Raw genomic sequence first — 26,879 nt, 5'->3', positions numbered from 1 at the left:
GAGTTACTGATAAAGCTAAGCATTGGTTAAGCCACCGGTGGACCAAATGTTTCAAGCTCGGTAAGGCTTAAGGTCCAAGTCAGTCTTTGGTTTTATTTAATTTTAAAACCACACTGCAAGAAGTTTCCTGCTTAGTGAGCCAATCTTACTTTTGTGGTGAATATCTTTGGAAGAAGCTGAAGCAAATGCGTTTGATTGAGGTTTTTATTCGGAACACAGAGCTGGAAAAGCGAATAGGGTGTTTTTCAAATCCAGGGCTTCCCCCCTCTGCAAGTGTCTGTGTTGGTGTCTGGCAGCAGCTAACGTTATCCGGCATACAAAGTTCCATTATTTCATCTGGTGGGGAGATTCAAGCCAAAGACATGTGCTCTGGAAAAGAGACTGTTTATACTCTTAACTACAAAGGATTAATGTTAAAGCCCTTACAGGCGCATTTCTCAATACCAAACCATAAAAATCCTTTCATTACTCTGTTGTCAGAAGATAAGGGAACCAAAATGGCAAATAAAATACATTTCATTTGATCAGATCGCCATTCATTCTTTTGTCACTTCTAATGCACCACGCCAGGATGTCCTATAGTGTGATTTATTGTCATACTTGTCCATGCGCCACTTATCAGTCATCAATCACTGAAATGGCCCACATTCTCTCATCTGAGCATTAAGACTTCCAATCATTAATGTCGTCAATAAATTGGGTCATTTGTGAGCCCTAGGGATTGAATCAAGTCGAGCAAAAACATGAATAAATCACAAAAGGAAAAAAAAGGACTAAATATTTGCTGTGTGTACCAGAAAATCATAAAACATTGTTTTGACCTTGTTTTTCAACCCATATAATTAAGGTCTTTATTGATTCTAAAATGTTGTACCAAGCTAAACATGAGAAATGCGGTAGGCACTGATCAGATCCTTATTTTTCGCTTCCAGAATTCATTAAAGGAACTTTGACCTAAGGGAAAATTACAGCTTCTCCATGCAATGTCAAAACAGAATTTACCCATTACACACATTTTGAAAGCATTTTTTATAGCGAGTAATGCCCTGCTCTTCCATCTGACCAGTCCGACGCCAGAACATGAAGGTCCGCATCAACGCCACAGGTGACACAATTGTAATGAAGTTCATACGGCCCAATGCTGACACCAAGCTGGAGGGCTACATCCTGGGCTACGGGAGCAGCATGTTCTCAAAGCAGTTCATTCCGCTACCAGAAAATGGGAAGCCTTATGAGACAGAGTTTGGTGAGTGTGGCCACCAACAGACAGAAAACATGTCCATTTCATCTGATAACGTCTGAAGTTTTGTGTCTTCAGATGCTGAGCCCAAATATCTTATCGCCGTCCAGCCCATTCCAACTAACGAGGTCAAAAAGCACTGCACAGGTTTGACTCCTTCAATTAAGACTAGAGACAATATTTACTGTATGTTTATAGCAACCTTTTACCCACAGGGAAAGTGGAATTGGAGAAACCTTTGCACCTGGTTATCGGGTCAGTCACACCCACTTCTGTTTTGCTCTCTTGGGGGACCATGCTGAAGACCCCATACCAAGGGAACATCATGAACGAATGCCTAGAGGATGGGTATGCTTATGCATTTTGTCCACAAGATTATGGAGGGAAAGTGCCTGGAATAACCAGATGACAAGGGTTTGATTTATAAACTTAAAGAATGTGTAATGGATATACCAAATCCTTGGCAATTAATTGAACTTTGACAAAGCAGTCAAGGCGACTTCCTGTCAACATATTTAAGCCTGATGATACTCAGACAGAGACAATGACACAAAAACTCCAGGACAAATGTTCCCAAACGTCTTTCATTTTGCTTGTTTTGTCTTTGGTCCAGACACTACACCGTGCGTTACCGGGAAAGGAACAGGAAGTGGAACTACCAAACTTGTCCAACCAGCGACACGGTCATCGACAATCTCAAGCCCAACGCTGTTTACGAGTTTGGTGTCCAGCCCAGCTCAAAGGACAAAACTGGATCGTGGAGCAAGCCTGTCATCCACAACATCAGCTCTGGGAATGTTCAAGGTAGATTTGATTCCAATTGATCACCTTCTTCGCACACACAAAGCTTTTTAATATCATAATGTAGATATATTTTGGTTTTATAATTTAGTTTTTCAAGGAAATTGTGAATAATTTTTTAAGTTTTGTGTTTTCAGAGAAAGTAATCAGGAAAATCTTCAAACGCCCTATTACCCCATTGGTAAGTCCTTTTAAAAAGCAATCAAATTGTTTAGAATTCAATGAGGTCTGACATAGTATCATGAAGTTTCAGTGAGTCAACAAAAGTTTCTTAGTTAGAAAAGAGAAAAAAAAAAATGTTGACTCTAGTGAGAATGAACATCTCGGATTATAATAAATATATTCAGAAAAGGGGTTGCTTTTGGAAGAATTAATGCACCCTGGAGAGCATACGTAAAATGTTTGTCTGCTATTCCTTGGGTTTTTCGCCTCGTTATTTTCCCTTAAAGCTGCCGAATGGAAACGGCTTGAGTACTGTATAGCCAAAGTGCAAGACGCCAAGTTCATCTGTAGTGTACTAGCCCCCTGTGCTAAAAACAACTTTACCCTCCAGTAGCTATCAGTGTTATTTCTGTGATCTTCATAAATTTATCATTGACCAGTTTTTCCATTTTGTTTTTGACCCGCTAGAAACAGCTATCACAAAGTCCTCACTTCCCCTTCACTCCTCGACATGGTAAGTCAATCTGCGGACAAAGAGAAAGGAAAATTACTTTTGTCTGTTCTGTCATGAATCTTGAGTCCAAACACTGGAAAAATTGTTTTGCAGGATGACACAATTGAATGTAAACTGATTTTTTTTTAAATTGCAGTTGCCAGACAACCATTTTCTACAGGTTCTCAGAAAAATACTTTCCATTTAATGCAAGGGATGTCAATAACTAAGGCCAATAATTCTTGTAAAATACAAGGAAGTAGTAAAACTACTACTTGCAACACAACACAATCCATTACAAGAAAAAAAATTGATACTTAGGGATTTCCTTCAGTTAGTCATTAAATTAACTACAATCAATGATCAACACAAGTTCTTTAGAAACAGCATATAGCAGTATTTTGGAGCCAATAATTAAGTAATTAACTAATCCCCATCAGTATTATTTATTTGTAAGCATTAATGGCACTGAAAGTGTTGAATGTTCTCCTTCATGAGTTGATTTGTTTACACTCATAAAACATTTTGCCAGTAACTGCGATAGTCTGATGACACTTGGCCTCATGAAAAGGTTTCCCCCCCCAAAAAAAAAATTAATAAAAGAAAAAAAAAAAATCAAGATACATATCTTGAAAATAAATAGATAATCAATTCTTAATTAAGAGGTAAGGTGTAAATGATGATTATTTGGGAACAAAAAATACAAATATTAAGCATTACAATAGCCTCTCTCTCATAATATATATATATATATATATATATATATATATATATATATATATATATATATATATATATATAAATATGTATACACATACCCTTAACCTAGAATCGATTATTTCAACAAGAACTCATTTGTGTTTAAGAGTGCCTGGTAACATTTCATAGTCTCTAAGATCTAACATTTTACCATGCCCTTAAAAAGTTACTTTGAAATAGTAACCACTGATAATGTGATCCATGGGGGATAATAGAATGTACTGAACAAATGTTTTTATTTCCTAATAATTTTTTTTCTGCAGGAGTGAGATAACATTTGTGCTGACTTTGAATCTTAACTCTCTTCCTTTATTCTTTGTTAGCTCTTCATAATAAGACTCAGGGCAGGCCAACCCTCTCCCGCCACATAATACCAAAGACAACTCTCGGTAATTCTTTTTTTGAGCGTGAACTCGGAAATTCTGTCTTGGTCAGAAAAACTACTGATGCACTTCTCCTTCCAAATAAGAACGGATGCAGTATGTTAGTCAATTTCCACCTCTTCTTTCACTAATGTGTACCATATTTGTCAGCACCCACCACAACTACTAGACAGGAACCTCCTTCTACTTCTGGACCTGCGACACCTGAAACTACCAAACAGCCAATTGGTAAATAGTGATTCAAGTTTCTTAAGAACTCAAACAATTGAGCTATTTAAATCGAGCATCAGAACAGAGATTGTTGCATGCTTAGCCTTTATTTAATTTGTGATGTCAAGTGTTTCACAATGCTAAATTAGTCCGGTTTGGTACTACAAAACTCTTTAAATGCCTTTTACAGAGTTTTATTTTTAAAACTTTCTTTTTATCAGTGATTGATTTATTTCACTGAACCGGTGGAAAACATTTCGAAAATTCAGATGAACAATTTACAGTGAAATATGTTAGGATGTAGTCCATAAACTATTTGTCTTAAAATTACATTGGGCTACTTCGCCTGTGCTGTTTTTGGACTATCTCTCGGTTTCCCTTTCAATACCCATCGTAAAAGAAATTAATCCCTACCAAAAAAAAGCTTTGATTTGATTCAAACCACAGAAATCCTGGCAAACAATACTGGATAACTTTTCGGCTGTATGAGTCATTGAAACTTTGTATTGTGTAATTTAACACTAACCAAGCATCAAAATGTGAGTGTTTCATTTGGATATAGGAGTATTTTACCGGAAATATTTTCTCTCTTTTATACACCACCTAGGAGGATTCTCCAAATCTGTCATTCCTCCTTTCAACAAAGTCCCCCTATCTTTACCTCCTAATCTCCAGCTCCCACTTGAGATTTCACCTCCTACAGCTTTATTACCTGTCCCCAAGCCAAATAGTGGACAATCCAAAAGTCACCGCCCACATCCATTAAATCTCCACCAACCGCCAAGACAATCGAAGCCCAGACCCCAACAAACAGGCTCTCATTTAAAGGCCCATCCTCATCAAAATGAACCAGGTCTAGAGCTACACACTATAACATATTATCTAATTCCAACACATTATACTGAAAAAAAGCAACTAACAACAAAAGCACTACCCGGCTCAGAAACCAGATCAACACCCAGAAAACAAACACAAGCAAACAATCACGCAAAGCCGCAACTGCCTCAAACCACAAGTCAGCCTGAACCATGGCATCATACAGTAACCCAGCTAAAGCAACCAACCCAAATAAAGCCCAAACCTTTATTCGAAGGGCATCAAGAAACAACTCGACCAATAGAGCAACATCAACCTCACAGAAACCAAATCCAAACAATGACTCCTGTCCTCATGAATCAACCATCCTTATCTTCATCTGAATGGCTAATCACACAAACACAAACTGAAACTCCTTTACACTATGCGGGAACTTTCCCAATCTTCACCCAACAAGAAAACTCTCCAGAACCTAGGTTCCCAAAGAAACATTTTAACAATCTTTCAACACCCAAGTCAAATTCTTTAATCCCGATTATGCAAACTCCATTGATAAGCACGGCCCGGCCACAAACCAAAACAAATGTTAGTCAGCCAGCCAAGTCTAAAACACAACCCTCTACAACACAAAGTAAGACCCCACCACACTCCCAGTCGCAAAATCTGCCCCAATCTGAACCCCAAACCAACGTGAATCATGCAACAAAGTCCCGAGCAGAGCCACAGCCTGGAATTGAGATTCAGCCTTGGGCCAAGACTCACTTTGCTCCTATCGAAGTTCCGCCATTGCAGGGAGTTCCCACTGGTAAACATTTTTCACGCATCATATTTTAAAACTGATCATATTGAAGTTTAAAATTACAATAAATGCCCGTTAGAATATGCATGAGTTTTTTCCCATGCAGCTCCTAGTCCACCGGAGAAGGGAAAGCCTCTGCCAATCCCAGCCCTGGCTGCAGAGGAGTCGGATAGTTACAATCTTGGTAAAAACAACAAAGTTGGCCATATTACCATTTCAGCTATTCGTCCAAACTGTATGGCACCCAGGTGCAACTTAAACCATTGGATGATATCACTGCTTCCCCATCTCCATCTCCATAATCACACCCAAATCATCACCGTGTGTGCCGTCAATCTTGGCCCAGCAGATCCTCCTAACAACCACAACTCATAAACAGTGCAATGTGCCATCCATGTCCCTCTTGTCATTTCATTACGTGGTCTCTCGTCTACATTTCTTTTCACCAACGTGTGGCTGTCATTCGACCCATATAGGTAAAGACTGTCGAGTGGATGGTCACTAACCTTCTCAAATGCCGCTCTTATTATCTAGGTACCACCAACCGGAGACCAGAGGCGTCTCACTCCCCCACTAGCTCCTCAGCTAATCCAGCAGGAAGAAACACAACATTTTTACGCATCCGGCCTCCTCCTCACTTCCCTCGCAATGGTGTCAGATCATTCTCCACCTCCTCCCACAACTCCCGGATCTCTGGGGGTAACGGAGAATTCTTGTCCTCTCTTTCTAATCTGTTTCTTCTCTGATCACTCCTTTATTTACAGCTTTGCATTTACAGAAGACAACTGACAGCTCCTGTCTTAGTTGAGAATATATGTATTAGCTTTATATTCTTCTACTAGCTTGTGCCCTTTGATCTCACACAGTAGTCTAAAAGGTTCTGGTGCTCAACCACATGTATAAGTGCTTAACAAAGCACATTTATGCAGAGGGCTGAATCAACGGCTTGAGCCTTGTTTGTCCAAAATATAATTCCTCTCTGTCTTTGCTGGGCCATGTGGGTTGTTTGGTTCAAGTGCAGGCAAGGACACGCAACGTTTTACACCTAACAACATGCCAAACCAAGCAAGATGTAGGCTGTTGGGCCAGTCTCTTTTCATCCCGTTTATCTAATCTTTTCCTGAACAAAACCAAAGACTACTTCTTTATAAGAATTCAAAATGGATTGTGAAGGAAGGTCCAAATATCAGACGGACATCAATAAGTCATACCAGCTCCTTTTTCTATCCAACTCATATCTAAAAACTGGGTAAAAGGCTTTCATTTTCATCTTTTTCCCTCTTTAACTAGACACTACCAAAGCCAGAGACACCCAACACTTCATAACCTACCTTTTTCTCCCTCAACAGTGAATCACAGGAGTAATAGTCTCTCTAAACTTGGAGCCTGGCCCAAAGAGAAGCCTGGTAAAGACTGACAAGAAAACATTTTCTTTTCAGCGTTCCACACGCACTAACCCATGAATTAATATGTCCCAATGTGTGCAAATCATAATAATCAATAATCATCATCAAACGCTTTTTGTCACAGTCCACTAATGCTTCAAACTGCTCATCAGAACGTTTGTGGCGATTTCACACATTGTATAGACCTTTTCCCAGTATCAATTCCTGGTTTGAGCTAGGGATGGGCTTGAATCCAAAACTGAAGATGAATAGCTTTGTCGATCATGTGGCAAATGATCCGTCTCTATGGTACTGTGTTATAGGGGTAAGCACATTTTGAGGTGTCCATGATCCAAATCTTGACATTTACGCTTGGAAAACCTGTTTAAGTCAGGCTGTCGCAATCCTTGCCCTAGATGGCCAGGGTTTTTGATATCATCATCACATTAGCTGGATCTGCAACCCAATAACAATCTTGACATTTCGAATCAATAGCGTTGTAAGACTGAAATTTGTAAAAGATGCAGGAGTCTGGCCCAAAGAGCTAAGGTTTTAGAATACTAGTCTAAACTGTCCAAGAGGCTATTTTCTGTTTAACTATGTCCAACAATAACAGGGTAGGGCAGTTAAAATGGGATCCAGCTTCCATGCAACCCAAATGTAGTTTGGCACTAGAAAACATACAGTATTTAAGGCAGTATCGGGACAGGTATAGGATAGTTTGCTGCCTTAATCGATCAGGACGTATATTCCAAATTTGAAGTTTTATGATTTCTTTACCTGCGACCCTACTGAGGATAAGCGGTGCAGATAATGGATGGATGGATGGATAATTCCTTTAAATTTTTGGTGATCGACAAAGCACATTTCTTCAAAGGCCCATCCTTAGTGGGATTTAAGTTGCACGTGATGATACCTTCAAAAACATGAGAAGGGATCAGCCTTGTTCATGTTTTTTTAGGGCCATCAAATTGCTTTCATTTTGCCAAGCCTGTCTTTACTAATTAAATTCACTGGATCGTAGTCGGGGAACTAAAACCATGTCTAGACCGCACGTATTAGCGATGACGCTGCTTTCACTTCGCATTTGCTTCAGTCACGGCGATCGAGTTTTGTTGATTTTAGCGAACTTTGAAGGCCTCTCAGCACTAGTGTCGCAACTATTGCTTTTACGTACAAAACCTCCATCAATTTTTAAGTTGAACGTCATTGACTTTCTATACTTTTACAAATTGAATTTTGACGTTACGCTGTTCGCGGGTTCCGACGAAAGCAATTATGTAATAGCTGCGTTCCAAAACAGCAATGACCCAACTCTAACTGTATGTTCGATTGCTAACACATGCCGTACATTATCATTGCATTTCCATCCTTTAACCAGTAATCCATGACATCATCATCCACTTTACGAATTCACATACGATTATTACAACACAAACTTGCATATTGACGCAGGTTTGCCATTAGCATACTGCCATGTGGCAGTTAATCTTGGAGTTCATCAGTAGAAATCAGCGGTTTGCCCCGCCGATTCATCCTGTGAGTTTAAACTCGAGATATTTGATTGCAGGAAAGGGAATTATCCCAAAAATAAATGCAAAGAGGCTGGTTTAGATCACTAACAACTGTAAAATGTTGGAATGATAAGGATCGACTCATTTCTGTGATAACGGAATGAAAAATGATCGAAAGAGTGCAGCGTGGAGTGCATTGTAGCCGAGCAGCTCCAATTAAGGAAAACAAGAGTCTCACTCAGCATGCGGTGTCCATTCTTAGTTTATTTATTGCGGCACATTATAAAGATAAATCCGATTTTGTTTCTGGGACGTCTCCATTGCTGGCCCTGTTTGCCTTCTCCCACTGCTTACATTTCCAACTAATTCCCTCATTGGATCAAGAATTCAACTCAATGGGAGGACTTTTGAATCTTTTACATACCTGTCTGAAATAAATATCTCTATAATGAGGTTTAATGAAAATGAGTAAAACCATTAAATTACGACCGACTTGGCTTTGCTGACATTATGAAAACAATTTTCAGAGTATTGTTTTTTTTTCTTTAATAGACTGTGGCAGAATTTGCAATCTGCCTGGCTTGTTCTCGTTTGTGCTATGATAAGGGATGGGCATTTTAATGCCACATTCACATAATCGATTAATCGTCATGCGAAAAAAAAAAGTTCAGATGGCAAGCTGGCTGATTCAACAGCACCCCGCTGATTGCGGTCGCATTGTGCATTCTGTGAACTTTTTGGGGAGGTGTTTCATTAATCGATTATCCCGCCCATCCCTTGCTTTCGTTGTTGCTTTTGTGTTTGACTTCATTTTGTTGACTGCTACATCCATCTGTAAGCGTGATCTTGTTAATCCACCATCACTTTTCTTCCAGTCGGGAATGTTTTCTCTTGCAGCGCAGAGCACCTGTGGCTTTGTATGGATTGCCCATTCTAATTCAGTAAAGAATGTTTATCATTTAATCCCCGCAGTTATGCGCCCATCTATTCCCATCAACAAGCGACCCAACCTGGTGGGGATGCCTCGTGACCATGGTAAGGGCAAAGATTATTTTGAAATTTGATCTGGCTAAATATGCTTCTTCTCAAGATACCTCCTTGTAGGGATTTCCCATACTACATTTTTTTTACTCTTCAGTATTGGTTATTCCCAATACCGGGTATCAATACCAATAATATACAAAATTACATTCCATCTGTAAAAAAGTGGCTGTGATTTTTCAATGTTATATTTATCATTCATCCATCAACCGCACCGGTTATTCTCAGTATAGTTACAGGGGTGCTGAAGCCCATCCCAGCCATCTTCAGGCAGTGGGCAGGGGACACCCTGAACTGGTTGTTAGCCATTCGCCAGGCACACAGAGACAGACAACTCACTCCAGCATTGACACCTAGGGACAATTTGGACCGGCCAATTAACCTGACATGCACGTTTTTTGGAATATGGGAGGAAACTGGAGATCCTGGAGAAAACCCAAGCAAGCACGGGGAGAACATGCAATCACTGCACAAGAAGGCTGGTATCTGGATCTGAACCCATGACCTCAGAACTCTGCTACGGACGAGCTAAACGTGCAGCCATATTATATTTAACGAATATCAATCTATTAACCCTCAAATTTGTAGTTAATTATTGCTGAATGGAATCTAGAACACGTCTGATATTAGTACTAGCCACAGCCAGAGTAAGATACTTAAGAAAAAGCCAGTATCTTCATCGATGCTGATACCTGGTATTGGTAATGGTACTCTTGCACATTCCTATTTCCTTTATTGATGGCCAATAATTTGTGTTTGGGGGTAGTATTTTTCTAATCTTCCTTAATGCACAAGACTGAAACTCATGTAAGTGGAAACCCGTCAATCTCACACTATGTGGATTAAATCCACACTACAGTTCTTATATTTAATTGTCTTAGAATAATACGTTCAGGTGTCTCATGTGTGGTGAGCCACCCACTCCAGCAGGTTGATTTACTGTATTTGCTCTTTTTGGGTATGTCGAGGTACCATGTTTTTTTTTTTCCACGACATATACTAAAATTCGCATAAATCCTGGCAAACATGATTGGGATCAGGACATACAGTACCGACAATAAATGAATTATTACATTGCTTAAAACATACCCAAACATGTAAAAAAATATGATTCCCCTAACATCAGTGGTTAAAAATCCTGCTTGTGTTTTGTTTAACGCCAATTGAAAAGGGGACTGACTTGCGACATGCCATTGCAATGTGCTCGCATGCACTATTCCCTGTTGTTGAGACTACAAAATTGGATACATTTTTCTTCATTCAATAGTCCCACTGCAATGCTTGACTGTTGTATTTCTGCCTCCTCCTTATTTCAGCTGTTAAGCTAGGACAAGTTCAAAATGACAATAACATAGAAAATGAGAGAAAAGTACAATACATACATTCAGTGCAAAAATAATACTAACTGCGTACACTTTATGCAGAATCTATTTTAACGATATTTCATTGATATAGGACAAAGATACAGGATGTAAGAAGTACAAGTTTGGGTCACAATGTAAGAACCCCCTGGTCTCAATGTGTTTTCTGACATTTTAAAACAAAACAAAGATCTGCCACACAAAGATAAGCAAAACAGATGGAAAACACGTCATAAACTGAGTACCCAATACCTCGCTGTCCTCAGATAAACCCATGGACCTCAAACAAGGCGACAAGGAGTCCATCTTGAGGCCATTCCCTCTGGTCACGTCCAAACCCAAACATGAGCGTCGACAGCAGATCGTCACCACATCCATGCCTTTCTTAAATGGTAGGAAATAATACCTTTGTCTTTTTCATGTTGTAAATTAAATACAACTCTTTAGGAGATAGGGGAGAAGTGTTCCGATTGGCATGAATGGCAACCAGTTTGATATGCATTTCTAAAATGACAAATCATCATATTATTACTACATTGTTACAATGTTATTACTTGGTTGTCATTTTTAGAAGTTGAGTTAAAATACGCTCAGTCGAACACAAAAAAAAAATCATGCCCGTTAAGTCAAATTTCCTCGAAAATCACAATGACCCATCACCGGTGAGCTGTTTTCAGAACCTGTCTCAAATATTCTTAGGGGGCATGTGACATTAATTATTATTTAGCACATACTATTTAAAAAACAAAAACAAAAAAAAAACAATATTTTTTTTAAACATAAGCAAAAATACATTAACTTTCATGTAATACTTGTAAGTCGGGAAATATATGTTTATTTTACAGAACATAAGTCTGTATTCTTCTTTGTCTTTTTTTTAGCAGTTTTCAGTTGTTTGACACAATATAGCAACATCTAGTGGCCAAAAAATACACACTGTGCCTTTAATTAACATATTTCTGGTCGATGTACCAAAAGTGTATGTGGTTTTAAGGAATAACAGATTGTGGTAAAAGATTGAAAATGCTGTTTTAAACCAAAAACAAATACTCTCAATGACAGAGAGCGTAGTTTGTTACATTGCAAAAGAAATGCAATTTTTAAATTTAATTGTAAAGCCAACAATTAAATATGTAACTAGAGTTGGACAAACAACCAAATTTGCCTTGCGAAACACAATAAAACAAAACGTTAATTCGTTTTTAAAAGTGATTCGTTATTGTCTTTTGTGTTTATTAGGTTTGTTATACACAACACCTTAAGAATTCTTAATGTCTATGTACTTGCATTATTATTTTATGTGGATGATCATTTAAAAAATTGTGCCAATATCATCAATACTTTGTAGCAAAATTAGAGTCGAGCGAAATTTGCAATAGTGACAGATCTCTAAACTTGCAATTATGAAATAGTTACATAGTTGGATCTGAAGGTTATGTGTCTTTATCATATTTACAATCTCATTGCAGTAATGAATTTAAGATAATTCTTTTTATTATGTCATAGATCCAAACTATATATGATATAAATCAATGATCAATTACTGTATATTGATCTAATTATCAATTTCAGCTCAGTTAACATTCTTCAGAATGTGTAATCATGACAGCTGTAACATTAAATATGTTTCACTTCTATAATTTTACACAACCCTAAAGTCCCTTCAAAACATAAATAGCTTAAAACTTCACACGTAAAATTATTGTTTACAATAGGTCCTTAAAAATAACCCACCAAAATCGAACCATGAAAATAAAAACTGGCCGAAAATTGTCATGTATATGACATATATATCTTGCTAACCTTACCGTATTTAAGACTTGCATTTCGAATACAGTAAGCTCCACTTTTGTCTGAACACTGAGTATGTTTTTCTCGCTCTTTTTGCAGCACATTTTACTAAAATTCCCCTGTGGGGGTCCATAAAAGATCTATTATCTCAGTTCCTCTGAGAATTTGGATATTTGTTTATATCGTCATCTTATCACAGATGTAACTTGCTGAAAAAGTTTGAAAATCAATCAGGAACATTCTTGAATTTGATTGTAAACGGTTCAAATACTTCTGGCTTTCATTAACTGGTCCGAGTTTGTACATTTACAATCCAGCCTTCCATGTGAAACAAAGCATTCATGGATCAGGATGTTGTTATTTGAGTAGGAAATTAGAGAACACGTGTGATTTTTAAAAGCTCAAGCAGGTGTTGGGCAGACTGGATGTTGACCTGAGCCAGAACATTGAAAAATGCTGACAGAGCGTCCTGCCAGGGAATGTCTGCACTCCAAATTACTTTTGTGCTTCCCTTTTACAGGCAGCCATTTGGACATCAATGAAAATTCCTCCATATTCAGAAATCAGCCTGCATCCGATGTGGACATTATGGGCAAGAAGCGCTATGTGGGTAAGACTGCAACCTTTCTATGAATCTTTCACATCAACCACATTGACTTGTTTTGATTGAACTCATTAGACAACATTAACCAACTACTGACCAATCCAAACACGTGCAAAATACAAAAAACAAACCCCCCAAAAAAACAGGCCGCTTACCTATTCCAGCTCACAGATGCATTACCCAAACCATCCAACCAACTAGCTGACAAGTCAACAACTTGCACAGTTTCTCTGGAGACGAATAGAAATCCCCCATAAACTAGTACAAACCAACGAGTCACCCAGTGAAACACGAACTGTTTATTGGTAAAAAACAAACATTTATCTAATCAAACAAATCAGCCAACTTCACAAACGTAATTCCAACTAGCAAACCACAAACACAGCCATGTCAAACCGAATACTGCTTTTTAGAGGTTTCTCTTGTGTATTAACCTATATTAACTGACCGATTTAAACTACAATGCAAACCACCGACCATTTTAAACAATTCAACATCTTGCACGATTCGATTAAAATATCATCCAACAACCAATACAAACCAACGCCTCAACAAGCAACAAACCAAATATTTGATGGTGGACACCAACTATTGACCAATACAAAGGGATCAACCAGCTATCCTGGGGGGGTATTGGACGAAACTAAGACAAGCGATTAAGCCGGGATATGTTTGTTATTTTGGCTGAATTTAGCCTAAAGTCAGTTGTATGAAAGTGGGTTAAATTTAACTCGGCTCATTATTATTGTGATTTATTCTCTACAGCTAGTGTGGGCCAGACCAGGCTAACAACAAGGCTAAGATTATCGCCAGAGATACATCAAGCATGAAAGATAAGAATAAGATTAAAAAAAAAATCTGAGGTTGAATAGGAAAATATTTACAAGGAAGTGCTTAGAATTTTCCCTGGCGGTCAAAGTGATAATTGAGTTGGCCAGGAGTTGAGCCAAGGCTTACCATGTGGCAGACGAGAATTCGATGATTCATCACTACTGTATGCAATATTTTATCACGAACATATCACGTGCCATCAAAATGTACACATTTTAATAAGTTGGCTTTGGAAGTAATAATGAAGCTCTGTATCAAATTCAAATGTTTGCACAAGTTACACATTGAGCCAGTCAATAATTGTCTGCCAGCATTTCTTCCTTTCCTTAATAACTGCTGGTGTACTTTTTTTGTAATTTTCTTTCATAGCTTCATAAAACTCCATAAGGAGCTGTTGTTCAGAGGCCGTAAAAAACAATGTGCAACACTTTTCCATTTTCTGTTAAATGATTATGAGATACATCATTGGGTCTATTTGGGGATGCTGTGAATGTATCTTCTCCCAACTGGCTTGATCTTGGGTCACCAAAACATGAAATCGGTTAAGCCAAGGTGCATTGCCAGAAATCAAGCTACGCCTATTCGATTGGCCCGGATTTCTTTGCAACACCCCTGTGGAAAACTGAACTTTAACCCTCAAATCATTAAACAATAACAACTAATCAAACAAATATGACAAAATCTCCGAACAAATCAGCCAACTAATGCAAATAGTTCAACAACCTGCATTGACAGTCAACAGGATTCATCCATCAAACAATACCAACCAACTAGTCAGCTCATAACAAATTAACTGTTTAATGTTAGAAACCAAGGTATCAACTAACACCTAAGAGTAGATCGCATAACAGTAAAGACCAAGAGGTCAACATACTGAAACAACAGAGTACTTGCAAATGACCAACTAGTTGACCAATAGAAACAAACTATAAAATGATAAATAAACGACTTCTTCACCGATTAATTAGCACATTGAAAAAAACACCTACCAGTTGAGGGGAGCAGCTAGGAGAGAAGCAACATGCTCGAATGTTTCAAAAATATTACAATGATACAAACAAATGACTAACCACAAGCAACTAATTGTGAACATAACCTTATTAGATTAAGACTCATCTTTATACCTAAAACCGATACAACACACAATTAAGAAATCCAGGAAAGGATTATGTAACCTTTCTGGATCACAAAAGAAAGAAACGTACCTCCTTTGATAAAAATAATTATTCATAGAGTGAAAAGAAACAAAAGTAGCTGAAAAATGAATTTACCAGAAGCATAAATTTGTACCAGGGAAAGCAGCTTAACAGTTGAGTCATTGAAGCACTAATGTTACAACTTTGCAGCTCCTCATGTCATCTACAAGACTGATAAGAAACCAGACGAGCCGTGTTCCATCACATCCTCTCTGACGTACTTCCCGGATGAGGAGGACGGCAGCGATCAGAACGTGACAGCAGCCCCTCGAAATTCTCCCTCCAACCTCACCGTGGTTACAGTCGAAGGCTGCCCGTCTTTTGTCATCCTTGACTGGCAGAAATCCGATAACGAAACTAGAGGTAATGTAAAACTATATTTCACACGGTACTTTAGGACGGGGGTTCTCAAACGAGTTTACGTGCAGATACTCTGAGGCTATATGTGAGATTTTGAAATACAGTATATTTAAAAAGAAGCCTACAAATTTATTTATTTATTTATATTTATTTTTTCAGAAAGGTTGCACAAAAAGCATGGGGTCAAAATTGGACTTACTATCCACTTTGGTCAATTTTTCAAACAACCCATGAACAAAAAATAAACTTGTTTTGTTCTAACCCAAAACAGGGGTCTAAAACTTACTTTGGCCCACATGGAGGAAAAACTAGTCTCAGTAAAAAAAAATATATATATGTGAAAAAGTATTGAAAAGTAGAAACATTTGATTACGAAAACTAGTGAAAAGTTTGAAATAGTACTGGAAAGTATGGAAACATTACAAAGACTAGTAAAATGTATGGAAAAGTACTGAGAAGTATGAGAAAGTATACAAAGTGGTGTAGAAGTATGAAAAGATACTGAAAAACACTTGAAAAACTAAGATGTAAATAAAACAATGTACTCAAACGTATGAGAAAGTTCTAAAAGTATTCAAACACATTGAAAAGTACTGAAAAGTATGATAAACAGCATATAAGTATGATGAAGTATTGAAAATTACAAAAACCTAAATGTGACAATGTGAAAAGTGACAATGTATGGAAAAGTTTGAAAAGTTCTTTAGGTATTGAAACGTATTGAAAAGTACTGAGTAATATAAAATGTGCTGTAAAGTATCAAAAATTACTGAAAAGTACGAAAAAACTGAAACAAAAAGGTGAAAATATATCGATTATGAAAACGGATTGAAAAGTCCGGAAAGGTACGAAAAAGAAAAGAAACATAAAAAATACTGAAAAGTACTAAAACACTGAAATGTAAAAAAAGTGAAAATGTACAAAAAATATGAAAAGGTTTTATGAGTATTGACTTACTGAAAAGTATGAGAAAGTACTAAAGTCAAATCGCATTTATTACTATTTTCCTTAAGAGTCTCAAATGGCTGCACAGATTAATCATATGAAAAAATGTGTAAAAAGGATAAATTAGTGAAAGGTACTGGAAAGCCCGGGAATTGAAGGAGTGAAGACTCTTGCGAGGACCAGTAGACTTAAAAATGCAGTTTAATTGATTTTTTTTTACATTATGCAACTTATTTTTTCTATGACTTATCTAAACTTTGTCTTGCCGTCCGGATTAAATCTCTTGGTAGGCCTGATTCGGCCCCCGGGCTGTATGTTTGACATTCTTGATTTCAAAAAGTTACAAGAATGATGGAAGTACTTTACAAAAACAAATCATGAATTTCACTTTTCTTTATCAGAGTATGAAGTAGTGTCAACCGCAAAAGGCCCCAATGGAGAGGAAGTGTCCATCTTGACAACAACAAACCAGACACACACGGCAGTGGAGAATTTAAAACCAGAAAGCAGGTGTGGAATCCCCTATCTTTTCATTTTACTTTGAAACTTGTATGAAATACGGTAAGCTGACAATGAGCATTAAGTAATCCTTGTCCCTGTTCCAAGTGTCATAAAAGGAGTCCTCAAAAATCAAGCTAATGAATTGTTCGTAACATGCACACAAGAAGTCTCCAAGAACTCCAGAAAGTGGACATGGCACTACTGAGATAGAACAGTTAGGTTGGCTACATCATGATCCCACAACAATTATAGAAGGGGGTCAAGTCACAATCAAGTCAAGTCACATTTACCTGTATAGCCCTTAATCACAAAATGTCTCTGTGCTCTACACAGGCCATAATTACAACATACCCTTATCTCAAACCTGCATGTAAAGCAAGGAAATACTCAATATCCCCAGCATTAGGAAAATTTGAAAGGGGGCCAGACAAAAGGCGATCCTCCTTTCAGGAGGACCAGGCTGCAATGGAAGTTGTGTGGGCACCAATAAACAAAGTCCATCCATTCAGAATGTTAGAGAATAAGAATATAATTTAATAAGCTAAGGGTAATTCATAAATCCATTATCTGCACCGTTTATCCTCAGTAAGGTCGCAGGGATGCTGTAGCCCCTCCCAGCTGTTTTGGGGCTGCGGGCAGGGGACACCCTCAACTCGTTACCGCAGAGACACGCTCATTGACACCTAGGGACAATTTGGACAGGCCAATTAACCTGACATGGATCTTTTTGGAAAGTGGGAGGAAACTGGAGAAACCCGTGCAAGCACGGGGAGAACATGCAGACTCTGCACAGGAAGGCTGGTAGCTGGATTCGATCCCATGACCTAAGAACCGTGCCGCGGACTGTGCGCTAACCACTGATCCCTCGTGCTGCCGTTATAACAAAAATTGATGTTGAACAAAAAAATTAAGAAATGAATCATTCCTTGTCATTATAGTACCATCCCTGCCTAAGCATGGTTTAGCAGTGTTTTATTTTGCAGCGTTGAGGGTGATTATTACCTTTGACTTGAAAAGCGCTATATAAATGCCGACCATTTACCATTTACCGTTAACCTTTAGATAGAAGCTGTTTTTCAATGTAATAGTTCCTGACTGGACTCTTCCCAAGCACCCTCATCCAGTGAAGTCTTTACTGTGCCTTTCTAAGGTCCTGTATGCGGTTCCAGGTTGTGATCGAGGTCAGATACAGCCATTGATCAAAAACAAAAATCTCCAACAGTGCGACACAAGAAGAGAACACCAATATTAAAGAAGCAGACCTGAAGAAGCCAAATATAGAGCAGCCAACAAGAATAAAGGCAAAGGAGGAATGATACAAAGATCAATGCACAGATTTAGAATAGTTCATCAACAAGAATGATTAAAAAAAAGTCTTCCATATTGTGAAAGACCTCACACAAATAAAACAGGCAAAAGTCTGCAGCATCCAGGATGAAACAGGAACTAGTCGAACAGAGGAAAAAGAGATCACGAGTAGAAGGACAGAATACTGCTTCAGACCTCACAACTCATCGGCCTAGGTGTCAAGAAACGCTTTTATTCACTGCAATTTAGTTTGTAGTGGCCTGACTGCTAACCAAAAAGGAAAATAGGGAATTGACTGTGAAGTGTCCTATAGGGCAGTGTTTTTCAACCTGTTTTGAGCCAGGGCATTTTTTTTACATTGGAAAAATTTTGCGGCACACCACTAACAAAAAAGGTTATAAAATGACACAGAGCAGTATGATCAATTACAATATATATTATAATACCCCATTTTTTTACAGCACAGACACTTGACAATGACATATTTGCAGAAAATGATTCATAAATGTTTTCTAAAATTTTAAACTTTAAAAAGTGACATTGGATCATTTCTCACGGCACACCTGACGATCTCTCACGGCACACTAGTGTGTCGCGGCACAGTGGTAGAAAATCACTGGTACAGGGACCAGCACACAACATTTTAAAAGAGTTGTAATCACTTTGTTTTGTTAGTTATCAAAGCTGTTGTTTTGCTTAAATCCCCCATTCATCCATCACTGCGATGGATTCTAGCTCAAGTTTTCCCACAGTTTTATCTCAAGTGAAGTATGTTTTAAAGCTGCGAGAGCAAATAAACAAGCACAACCTTCTGAAATCAAACAAGATGATCACATTCCAACAATCAACTTGGTTTAGAGGGAACGAGAAAACAATACATGAAATGAAAATGATCTATTTTAACTGTGTTTTTGGTTTAACCGCGCACAAAAGTAAACAAAGAGAAGCAAGAACCACAAAGGGTGCAAGGGGTGGAGGGTTTCTCATTTCGAATAGGAAGGTTTAGCTAGAAGCATCCACTGAGGTCAGTTTTTGTTTTAAGCTTCTGCACGTGGAATATCCATCAGCTGTTCGACTACAGTGAGTGAGTCATTAAAATCACGTTGGCTCTTCATCTGCCAACATTTAGGACTTGAAGGGGGAATTTCGATGGAAAAAGCGTGCCTGTAGTTGGGTTTATCCCCTGGATTGATAATTTCTGTCTTGTTTCAGCTATGAGTTCAAGGTGACGCCTAAGAACGAGTTGGGAACCGGACCGACTAGTGAGCCTGTGTCATTCAACACTGAGTCAGGCAAGTTTTACTTGATTTGTGAATAAATATGTGTACGTCTGAAAAAACTTGGTGCAATATATTAAAAAAAAATGTATTTAAAGGGAAAGTGTGTGTTTTTGTAACACTAGATGCCACTTTATTTTGTTATGAAATCAAAAAGGAGTGCTAAAAACCACAATACAAACTACGGAGACACAAAGCCATCACATTTTTTTTCCTCCTGTTAAATGTTTTTTTACCACTAGGAGGCGCTAAATAGTACACTCTGTCCCTTTTAAAATGCCAGGCTAAGAGTAGGCATTACTGTTTTTAACAACGATGATGGCAGAAACAAGTACACCATCGCATGCAGAATATTTTCCCCGGGTAACATATTCAAAAACCTATTGCTTGCAAAATATCTTTCTTGAAGAAATGCATGATCGTTTTGCTACTTTTTAAACACAATAGTCCCCAGCATAATTACATCCACCCTATCAAATTCTGTGTCGTTTCTGTTTGTTCTGATGTATTTTTTCAAAAATATGTTATTTTTCACATTTTGTATTTCTTTTCTTATTTTATAGTTTTTTTTAATTAATTATAACGATTTTTTGATGATAAGAAAAAATAAAATGAGAAAAATGATCCACTGAGAGCAAGTTTTTTAATTGAAAAGCTCGCAAGTTTGCCATTTCTTATAGTTTAGTTTTTGCGATGCACATTAGACTCAAATAAAATAATAATCACTGGATATCAAATGTATAATTTCAACAAAAAAGTAAGATTTAATTTTTTTTTAATTGAAAATGATAATTTACTCATTCAAAGTCATCCAGCTATTTGTGCAAAATAAAATAATATAAATTAAACAAATTACAAAGTGGAAAACCTGCAAAAACTATACTTACGTAGTTATGTCGTATTATCATGAGTAAAGACATCTACAGAATCATATTGAAGTAATAATATGATTTCACAGTGTCAATAAAAAGTACAACCCCCTTCTAATAATTATTTGCCTGGTCTGTCTAGCAAAGTGAGCGTAGATGTGAAAGAGTCACCATTTAACAAAAGTCAAGAACAGAATAATAATTGAAGGAGGACAGACTTTTTCTTTTTATGTCTGTTCGATCAACATCCAGGTCATGAGACTCTGGGGTTAGCAGTTCAATTAAGGTTTTTATTACAATAAAAACAGCTTTTTTCTGTTTGTGAGCACAGAAAAAGGCTGTTTGGTTTCACAAGTGCGCTTCCAAAATGGCTCACAATCATCCATATACCATAGGGGCCTAACTGAGCGGGTTATGACAAACACAAAACATCAGTCAGTAGAAAATTCCCCAAAACCCAGCTTCATACCACTCTTTGTCCTTTGTACAGTCTGAATGCTGCAGAATCATATGGTGCACTAATTAACACTAGATGATTATCTTGATTAAAATATTGATTTAACAATTAAAAAATGAATATGGTATGACTGAATAATTATACAATCGTGACTATTTATGAAGTGACACATTTCAGTATTTCAAGAAAATAAAGCAACGGACATGTATCAGTCTAGACAGGGTTACTTAGTACATGTTGAATTAAAAGAAAATATCTTTCACAAAGTGAGAAACTGAAAAATGTTTTAAGCCTGCCAATGATAACTATTATTTTTTCTTTCCATGCAGCGGACCCACGTGTGAGTGAAAACACATCAGGTAAATCCTGTCCTCTCATAATGATTTTTTAAAAATGTTTTTCTTCGGTTTTTTGTTTTTTACTCTGATGCACAACATATTTCACACTCTTTTTTCCACCCATGTTTTGACCTGAGTTCTAAAATTTACATTTTTTTTAAATTCTGTACTTTTTATTATAATCTGTATTTTATATTGTATTATTCATTTGTAAAATTGATTTTACCTTTTGAAATACATAATAATAAATGTTTTTACTATTGCTTTTTAGGTTTTTAATCAATTAATTAATTGATTAATTAATTTAAGTATAAATATTTGAAAGTATTATATAGGTATATTAAATTTTAGTATAATTTTTTTAACCAACATATTTTTGCTTGATATTTGTTTCTTTTATTAATCGTAGCAGTATTATTTCTATAGTTTAGCAGACACAAACAAGGAGATAATACATCAAAAAATGTTGAACTTACAAGAAGAACAGGAGGGGACGCAAGGCTCAGATAAGAAAATCCAACCTGTTCTAAAAGCCCTAACCCTAAACCCTTTCTTTATATTAAATCTCTTGGGTTTCAAAAGCAGATCCGCCCTAAAGGTTGTTGAAATCTAAGACAGCAACATGATAGGCCAACTGCTGCAATGATATAAACAATGCACAATAATTAAAACAATTAACATCAGTGAGGTATAATACATTAACTCACCGGCATCCTATGCATTCTCCTTTGCAGGTGTCTAATATTAAAAACAAAATGAACTTATCAATTAGTATTTACTTTTTCTGTATTTCATATGTATTTATATATTTTTTTCTCCACTGTTTAAAACAGGGAAAGATGCAATCTGGACTCAATTTCCATTTAAGACGGATGCCTACTCCGAATGCAACGGGAAACAATATGTGAAGAGGACATGGTACCGCAAGTTTGTGGGCATCCAGCTGTGCAACTCCCTGCGATATAAGATCTACCTTAGCGACTCGCTCAACGGTACCCACATTTCAATTGACTGCAAACTGTAAACCCGAGCTGCCTAACTTCTGGCCTTAATGTTTGTTTGAGTGTTACTTCTCCCTGTCTGGGTTAGTTAAAATAAGCCATTAGAGTGCCGGGTGGTACATTTTGAGAAATCCAAACCTAAATGATTACATTTCGCTGCCTGTGTCTTTAGGGAAGTTCTACAACATTGGAGATCAATCGGGTTACGGCGAGGACCACTGCCAGTTTGTGGACTCCTTCCTGGATGGGCGAACCGGGACACAGCTGATGGCTCACCAGTTACCATCCAGGCGAGGTACAGTAGTTGTGAGCAGTATGTAGATTTAGGCTCAATCCCATTACTTTCTTCTCCTCAATGTTACCACTGACTCTAGCAGAGCACATCAGCAATGAGGGTAGGAACGTCCCAACCCTGTGTCCCAAACCATTTAGTAAGGTGCAAGAGTAAGGGACAGAAGTTCTTTTTCAGCAAGACATGCCCCCTCGGCATTACTGACAAGCTGGAGGTTATTATGGGACTCAATGAACCGATTAAAGTAATCCCTCACTATTACTCAGTTTACTTTTGACGGTTTTGCCACTTCATGAAATTTTAATTGTGCACGGTGTTTGGAATTTTTAATTGTCTAAACAGTTTAAAAAGAAATTGGTTGTAAAAAAAAAATACAATAAATACTGAAACTGGCTGTTCAGGGTGTCCCCTGCCCACTGCCCAAAGATGGCTAGAGATGGGCTCCAGCACCCCCGCAACCCTAGAGAGAATAAGTGGTGCAGATAATGGTTGGATGGATAAAAATAAATAAACATTTAAACATTACTTCTATTTGTTAAACAAATGCTTGAGCCTGTAAAAAGGATTTTAAAGGCTGGGTCACAACCTGGAAGGTTTTTTGGTTTCAGTGTTATCAGTATTTCTTTGTATAATCATTTCCCCAAAATAGAATAGAATAGAATATACCTTTATTGTCATTGTTACAAAAATGGGTTGAACATATTGTGACAAAAAAATTGGACGTGGCACTCCAGGTTCACCTTTTACAGTGAGGATAGAAAAGAACAAAAAAGATAAATGAACAAAGAATATGTTTGTACTGTCCTTGTTGCAGGCTTTGTTTTCTCCAGAGGGAAGTGTATGAGGGGGTGAGGGACAGACAGAGATGGTCGGATCCAGCTAGGTGGAGGGAGGGGGGAAGCTGTAAGCATGTTTGATGTTACTTAAAAAAGGTTTCTACTTCATGAATTTCGCTTATCAATGGTACATTTTGGAATGTAACCCCCATGTAAAACAAGTGTTATGTGTTTATGTTGTGTTAGGAAATACGAATTAATATAGAAGGGCCTGTGAAACGAGAAAAAGCACAGAAGCGTAGAAGATGCTTGAAAGACGAGGAAAAAGATCAAAAGTGAAGCACAGTACTACATTAGCGACATACTTATTTATTTTGGAGGTTAAATAACAACAGTTTAATGTGTAACCAGTTCCATTGTTACTGTTATGAAATAAATCAAATCAAATGAAAATGACAAACCATAAAAGACAATTGAATCAACAATTGTTGCGTATACTATGTCACCACAGATGCAGGATTTAAGTTTCTAATTCTGAGAGAGTTCTTTCCCTTACCCTCACAAAAAAAAGGTTGACGGGGAAGAATAAGGACGGGTGTTTGAGAGCCGAAGTAATGGGATTGAGCCTTACTTTAGACCAGTGGTCCCCAATCTCTTCTGTACCACAAACGGTTTAATGAAATGAAATGAAATGATCTGCATTTCTATAGCGCTTTTCAAGTCAAGACAGTGTGCTAATGTCTGACAATATCTGTAACAAACCAATTCAAAGTCTGCATTAAACACTCGTTTATTCATTTTACAACTGCTATCCTTGCAAGGGTTTCGGGGGTGCTTAACCAATCCCAGCCGATGTTGGGCAGTGGGCAGGGGACACCCTGGATTGGTTGGCAGCCAACCGCAGGGGACACGGTACAGAGAACCATCCAGACATATACACATTTCAAGGGACCAATATACCTAAACTACCAGGGTCGTTGGGCCACTACTGAGGACTCTGGACAACTTTCTCCACTGTTGATAGTTCCTAGTCAGCGTTTGGGTCGTGGCAAAGTTGGCACCAGTCCATTCCTTGATGCAGTCGGCCCAGTTCTTTTTTTTTGGTCTTCCTCTCCTCCTGCCCCCTTGGAATGTGCCCTGAAGGAAAATCTTCCTGATGATCTTGTGACGTGACCATACCAATGCAGTTTTTGTTGGCGCACAGTTGACAACAGTTCTTCATCGGGTACAATGTGCCCTCTAATGGTGTTGCACACTGTTTCATTTGTCACATGGGTTACAAAGCTGATGCCTAGAATTCAATCAAAATTCTCCTGAACTAGTCCGGAACCCCCGGTTGGGGAACACTTCACTACACGATTACATCCACAAACAATCCAAGATGCCAATAGAACCCAGATGGTGGCCACATATACTAACATACCACTAGGCCTAAGAAGCAATTACCATCCGAGAATAAGACCAACCAGGTGGTATCTACCAAGAATAAATTATATTACAATGAATCATGCAAATTAAAAACTTAAACTCAGTTATTCCAATTATTATTTTTTTTTTGTCTCTTAGGTTACATTAGAGCTCTAAGACAAGAGCCAGTAAGTTTCGGCGAGATCGGCGGGAAGTCGCACGTGACCTACGTGGGATGGTACGAATGCGGCACGCCCATACCCGGCAAGTGGTAACGCATCCATGCCGTCCAGAAGATGGTCTGGAAGAAGAGTACCAAAAGTGCCTAACTGGATAGGCTAGTTCCCTTGTTAGCATTAATAAGGGGTGGGGAACCTAATCTCACCATTTAAGTAGTCCTCCGAGGGCCAAATTTATGAAAACTAACATGAACAAGCGTTCATTATTATATGTTATCAGCATTTGATGGTTAGATGTTCCGCAGAGAATTTGTTGTAAGAATGGCACGCCGATCCTCTGACAGGCTATTTATATGGCTCACAAGTTAAAATGTCCCACCTCATTTTGTAAATGGAGGGCAGTTTAAACGATTACAAGGAAACAAATCCCTGATGCTAAAGTGTCAAAATGGTAGCACAAATGGCCAACATGCTAATTATGCAGTCATTGTTCCGAAAATTGTTGGGAAGCTGGCTCCCAAAATGTATGATACTATTTATCAAGGAATGGTCAACAAGACTATAGCAAGCGCTTGCACATTCCAGAGAACATAGACTTGCATGGCTAAACACACATTGGTCATTTGTATACAGAAACAAGGTGGCGCTCCTCTCATGATTGTATATTTGGACAATGTAAAATATTGCACAAGCACATACGACACAAGCGAGAACGACAGTGTGCCGTTCATGGGGAATCGCTAGCAGTAGCAGATTGCACAGTAGTAAATGTTTGTTGATATATGTATATGGAGGTTGTTGGAACGATAAAAATGTTCAAATTTTATGATCACATTGTTTTGAATGCCTGAATGCTAACATCTGTTAAATGAGGCTATTATATAGAAATGCCTTTGTTGAAATAGTTTGCAAACATTGTACATAATTTTCACTACTTTTTTTGTTTTTTTACAAATACTTTGGTGTTGCGGCATGTAAACTGTTATGAGCAATAAATCTTGTTTTGATATGAACGGACACTCATTTCTGTGTGATTTAGCCAACAGGACTTAGTGATGAGAAGTATTCACATGTGTCAATGATCTAAAAATAAGGTAGCCTATTACGCTAACTTGATAAAGAAAATGCCCAAGTGTTTTACAACGCAGGGTTTCAGGATTCTTTTACTCTCCAATCTCTTGCAGAAGATCTCACCAATGAGTAGTGGTGCTGAAAGAACTATTTACAGCCATTAGAACCAGAGCTTAAGGCCAGAATCCTGTTCGCCAAAGTTTGTAATTGCTAGCTCTGCAGTAATTGCTAATGCTTAGCCTCAATTAATCAAACAGGCAACGTGATTGACACCAGTAGTCTACCCTAATTTCCCAATTTACGTTTATTTTAAAGATAACGTCTCTTAAAAGGAAATATAAATGCTAATATCTTTAATGTAATCCAGATAAATGGTTAAGACTATTCATGCCGAACTTAAATTAACACTGGTGTCTAAAAATAAGAAAAAGCAAAAGTCTTGCAATGCTAAGCAATGTAAAGCCTAGGATCCTAAAAACAAAGTACAGTGATAAGCTAAAGCTTTGAAGATAAGCTAGCTTATTTCTAAAGCTTTCGTATTTACCTTTAAGAGCAGAAAAATAAAGGAAGAGCTTCATATTGACCCTGTATGTGTCACTTTGGTTTTTGCCCTTCAATTCAAAGGAGTGCAAATAATTCAACTCTTCACACAGGTGCTTTAACGCTTGATTGAGTCCAGTGAAGTGGTGCCATGGTAGTTAGGAACCATACA

At 37.8% G+C, this 26,879-nt stretch overlaps 1 protein-coding gene across 4 annotated transcripts in view; it reads left to right on the top strand.

Annotated features, from left to right (window-relative positions):
- The window catches only part of abi3bpa (ABI family member 3 binding protein a), a 35,729-nt gene extending 9,620 nt beyond the window's left edge, over nt 1-26,109 (top strand). Inside the window, exons 2-23 of one of the 4 annotated variants that reach the window (XM_088353154.1) lie at nt 1,067-1,246; nt 1,319-1,387; nt 1,456-1,588; nt 1,854-2,044; nt 2,179-2,222; nt 2,672-2,717; nt 3,779-3,844; nt 3,989-4,066; nt 4,656-5,669; nt 5,770-5,847; nt 6,198-6,362; nt 7,013-7,069; nt 9,535-9,597; nt 11,231-11,356; nt 13,276-13,365; nt 15,537-15,749; nt 17,093-17,201; nt 19,713-19,792; nt 21,433-21,462; nt 22,275-22,433; nt 22,615-22,737; nt 25,077-26,109. In XM_088353154.1, the coding sequence (XP_088209280.1) occupies nt 1,067-1,246; nt 1,319-1,387; nt 1,456-1,588; nt 1,854-2,044; nt 2,179-2,222; nt 2,672-2,717; nt 3,779-3,844; nt 3,989-4,066; nt 4,656-5,669; nt 5,770-5,847; nt 6,198-6,362; nt 7,013-7,069; nt 9,535-9,597; nt 11,231-11,356; nt 13,276-13,365; nt 15,537-15,749; nt 17,093-17,201; nt 19,713-19,792; nt 21,433-21,462; nt 22,275-22,433; nt 22,615-22,737; nt 25,077-25,192 (3,230 nt within the window). In that variant the 3' untranslated portion in view covers nt 25,193-26,109. The remainder of the gene's footprint in view (nt 1-1,066; nt 1,247-1,318; nt 1,388-1,455; nt 1,589-1,853; nt 2,045-2,178; nt 2,223-2,671; nt 2,718-3,778; nt 3,845-3,988; nt 4,067-4,655; nt 5,670-5,769; nt 5,848-6,197; nt 6,363-7,012; nt 7,070-9,534; nt 9,598-11,230; nt 11,357-13,275; nt 13,366-15,536; nt 15,750-17,092; nt 17,202-19,712; nt 19,793-21,432; nt 21,463-22,274; nt 22,434-22,614; nt 22,738-25,076) is intronic. The other 3 variants (XM_088353155.1, XM_088353156.1, XM_088353157.1) reach the window with 3 other exon arrangements.
- Nucleotides 26,110-26,879: the final 770 nt, after the last annotated feature.

Source organism: Urocampus carinirostris, chromosome 14 (genome assembly GCF_059441175.1).
Source record: "Urocampus carinirostris isolate Australia breed hairy pipefish chromosome 14, RoL_Ucar_1.0, whole genome shotgun sequence".
NCBI lineage: Eukaryota > Metazoa > Chordata > Actinopteri > Syngnathiformes > Syngnathidae > Urocampus > Urocampus carinirostris.
The sequence above is the reverse complement of the archived record's forward strand: the minus strand, read 5'-3'. Positions and strand labels throughout refer to the sequence as shown.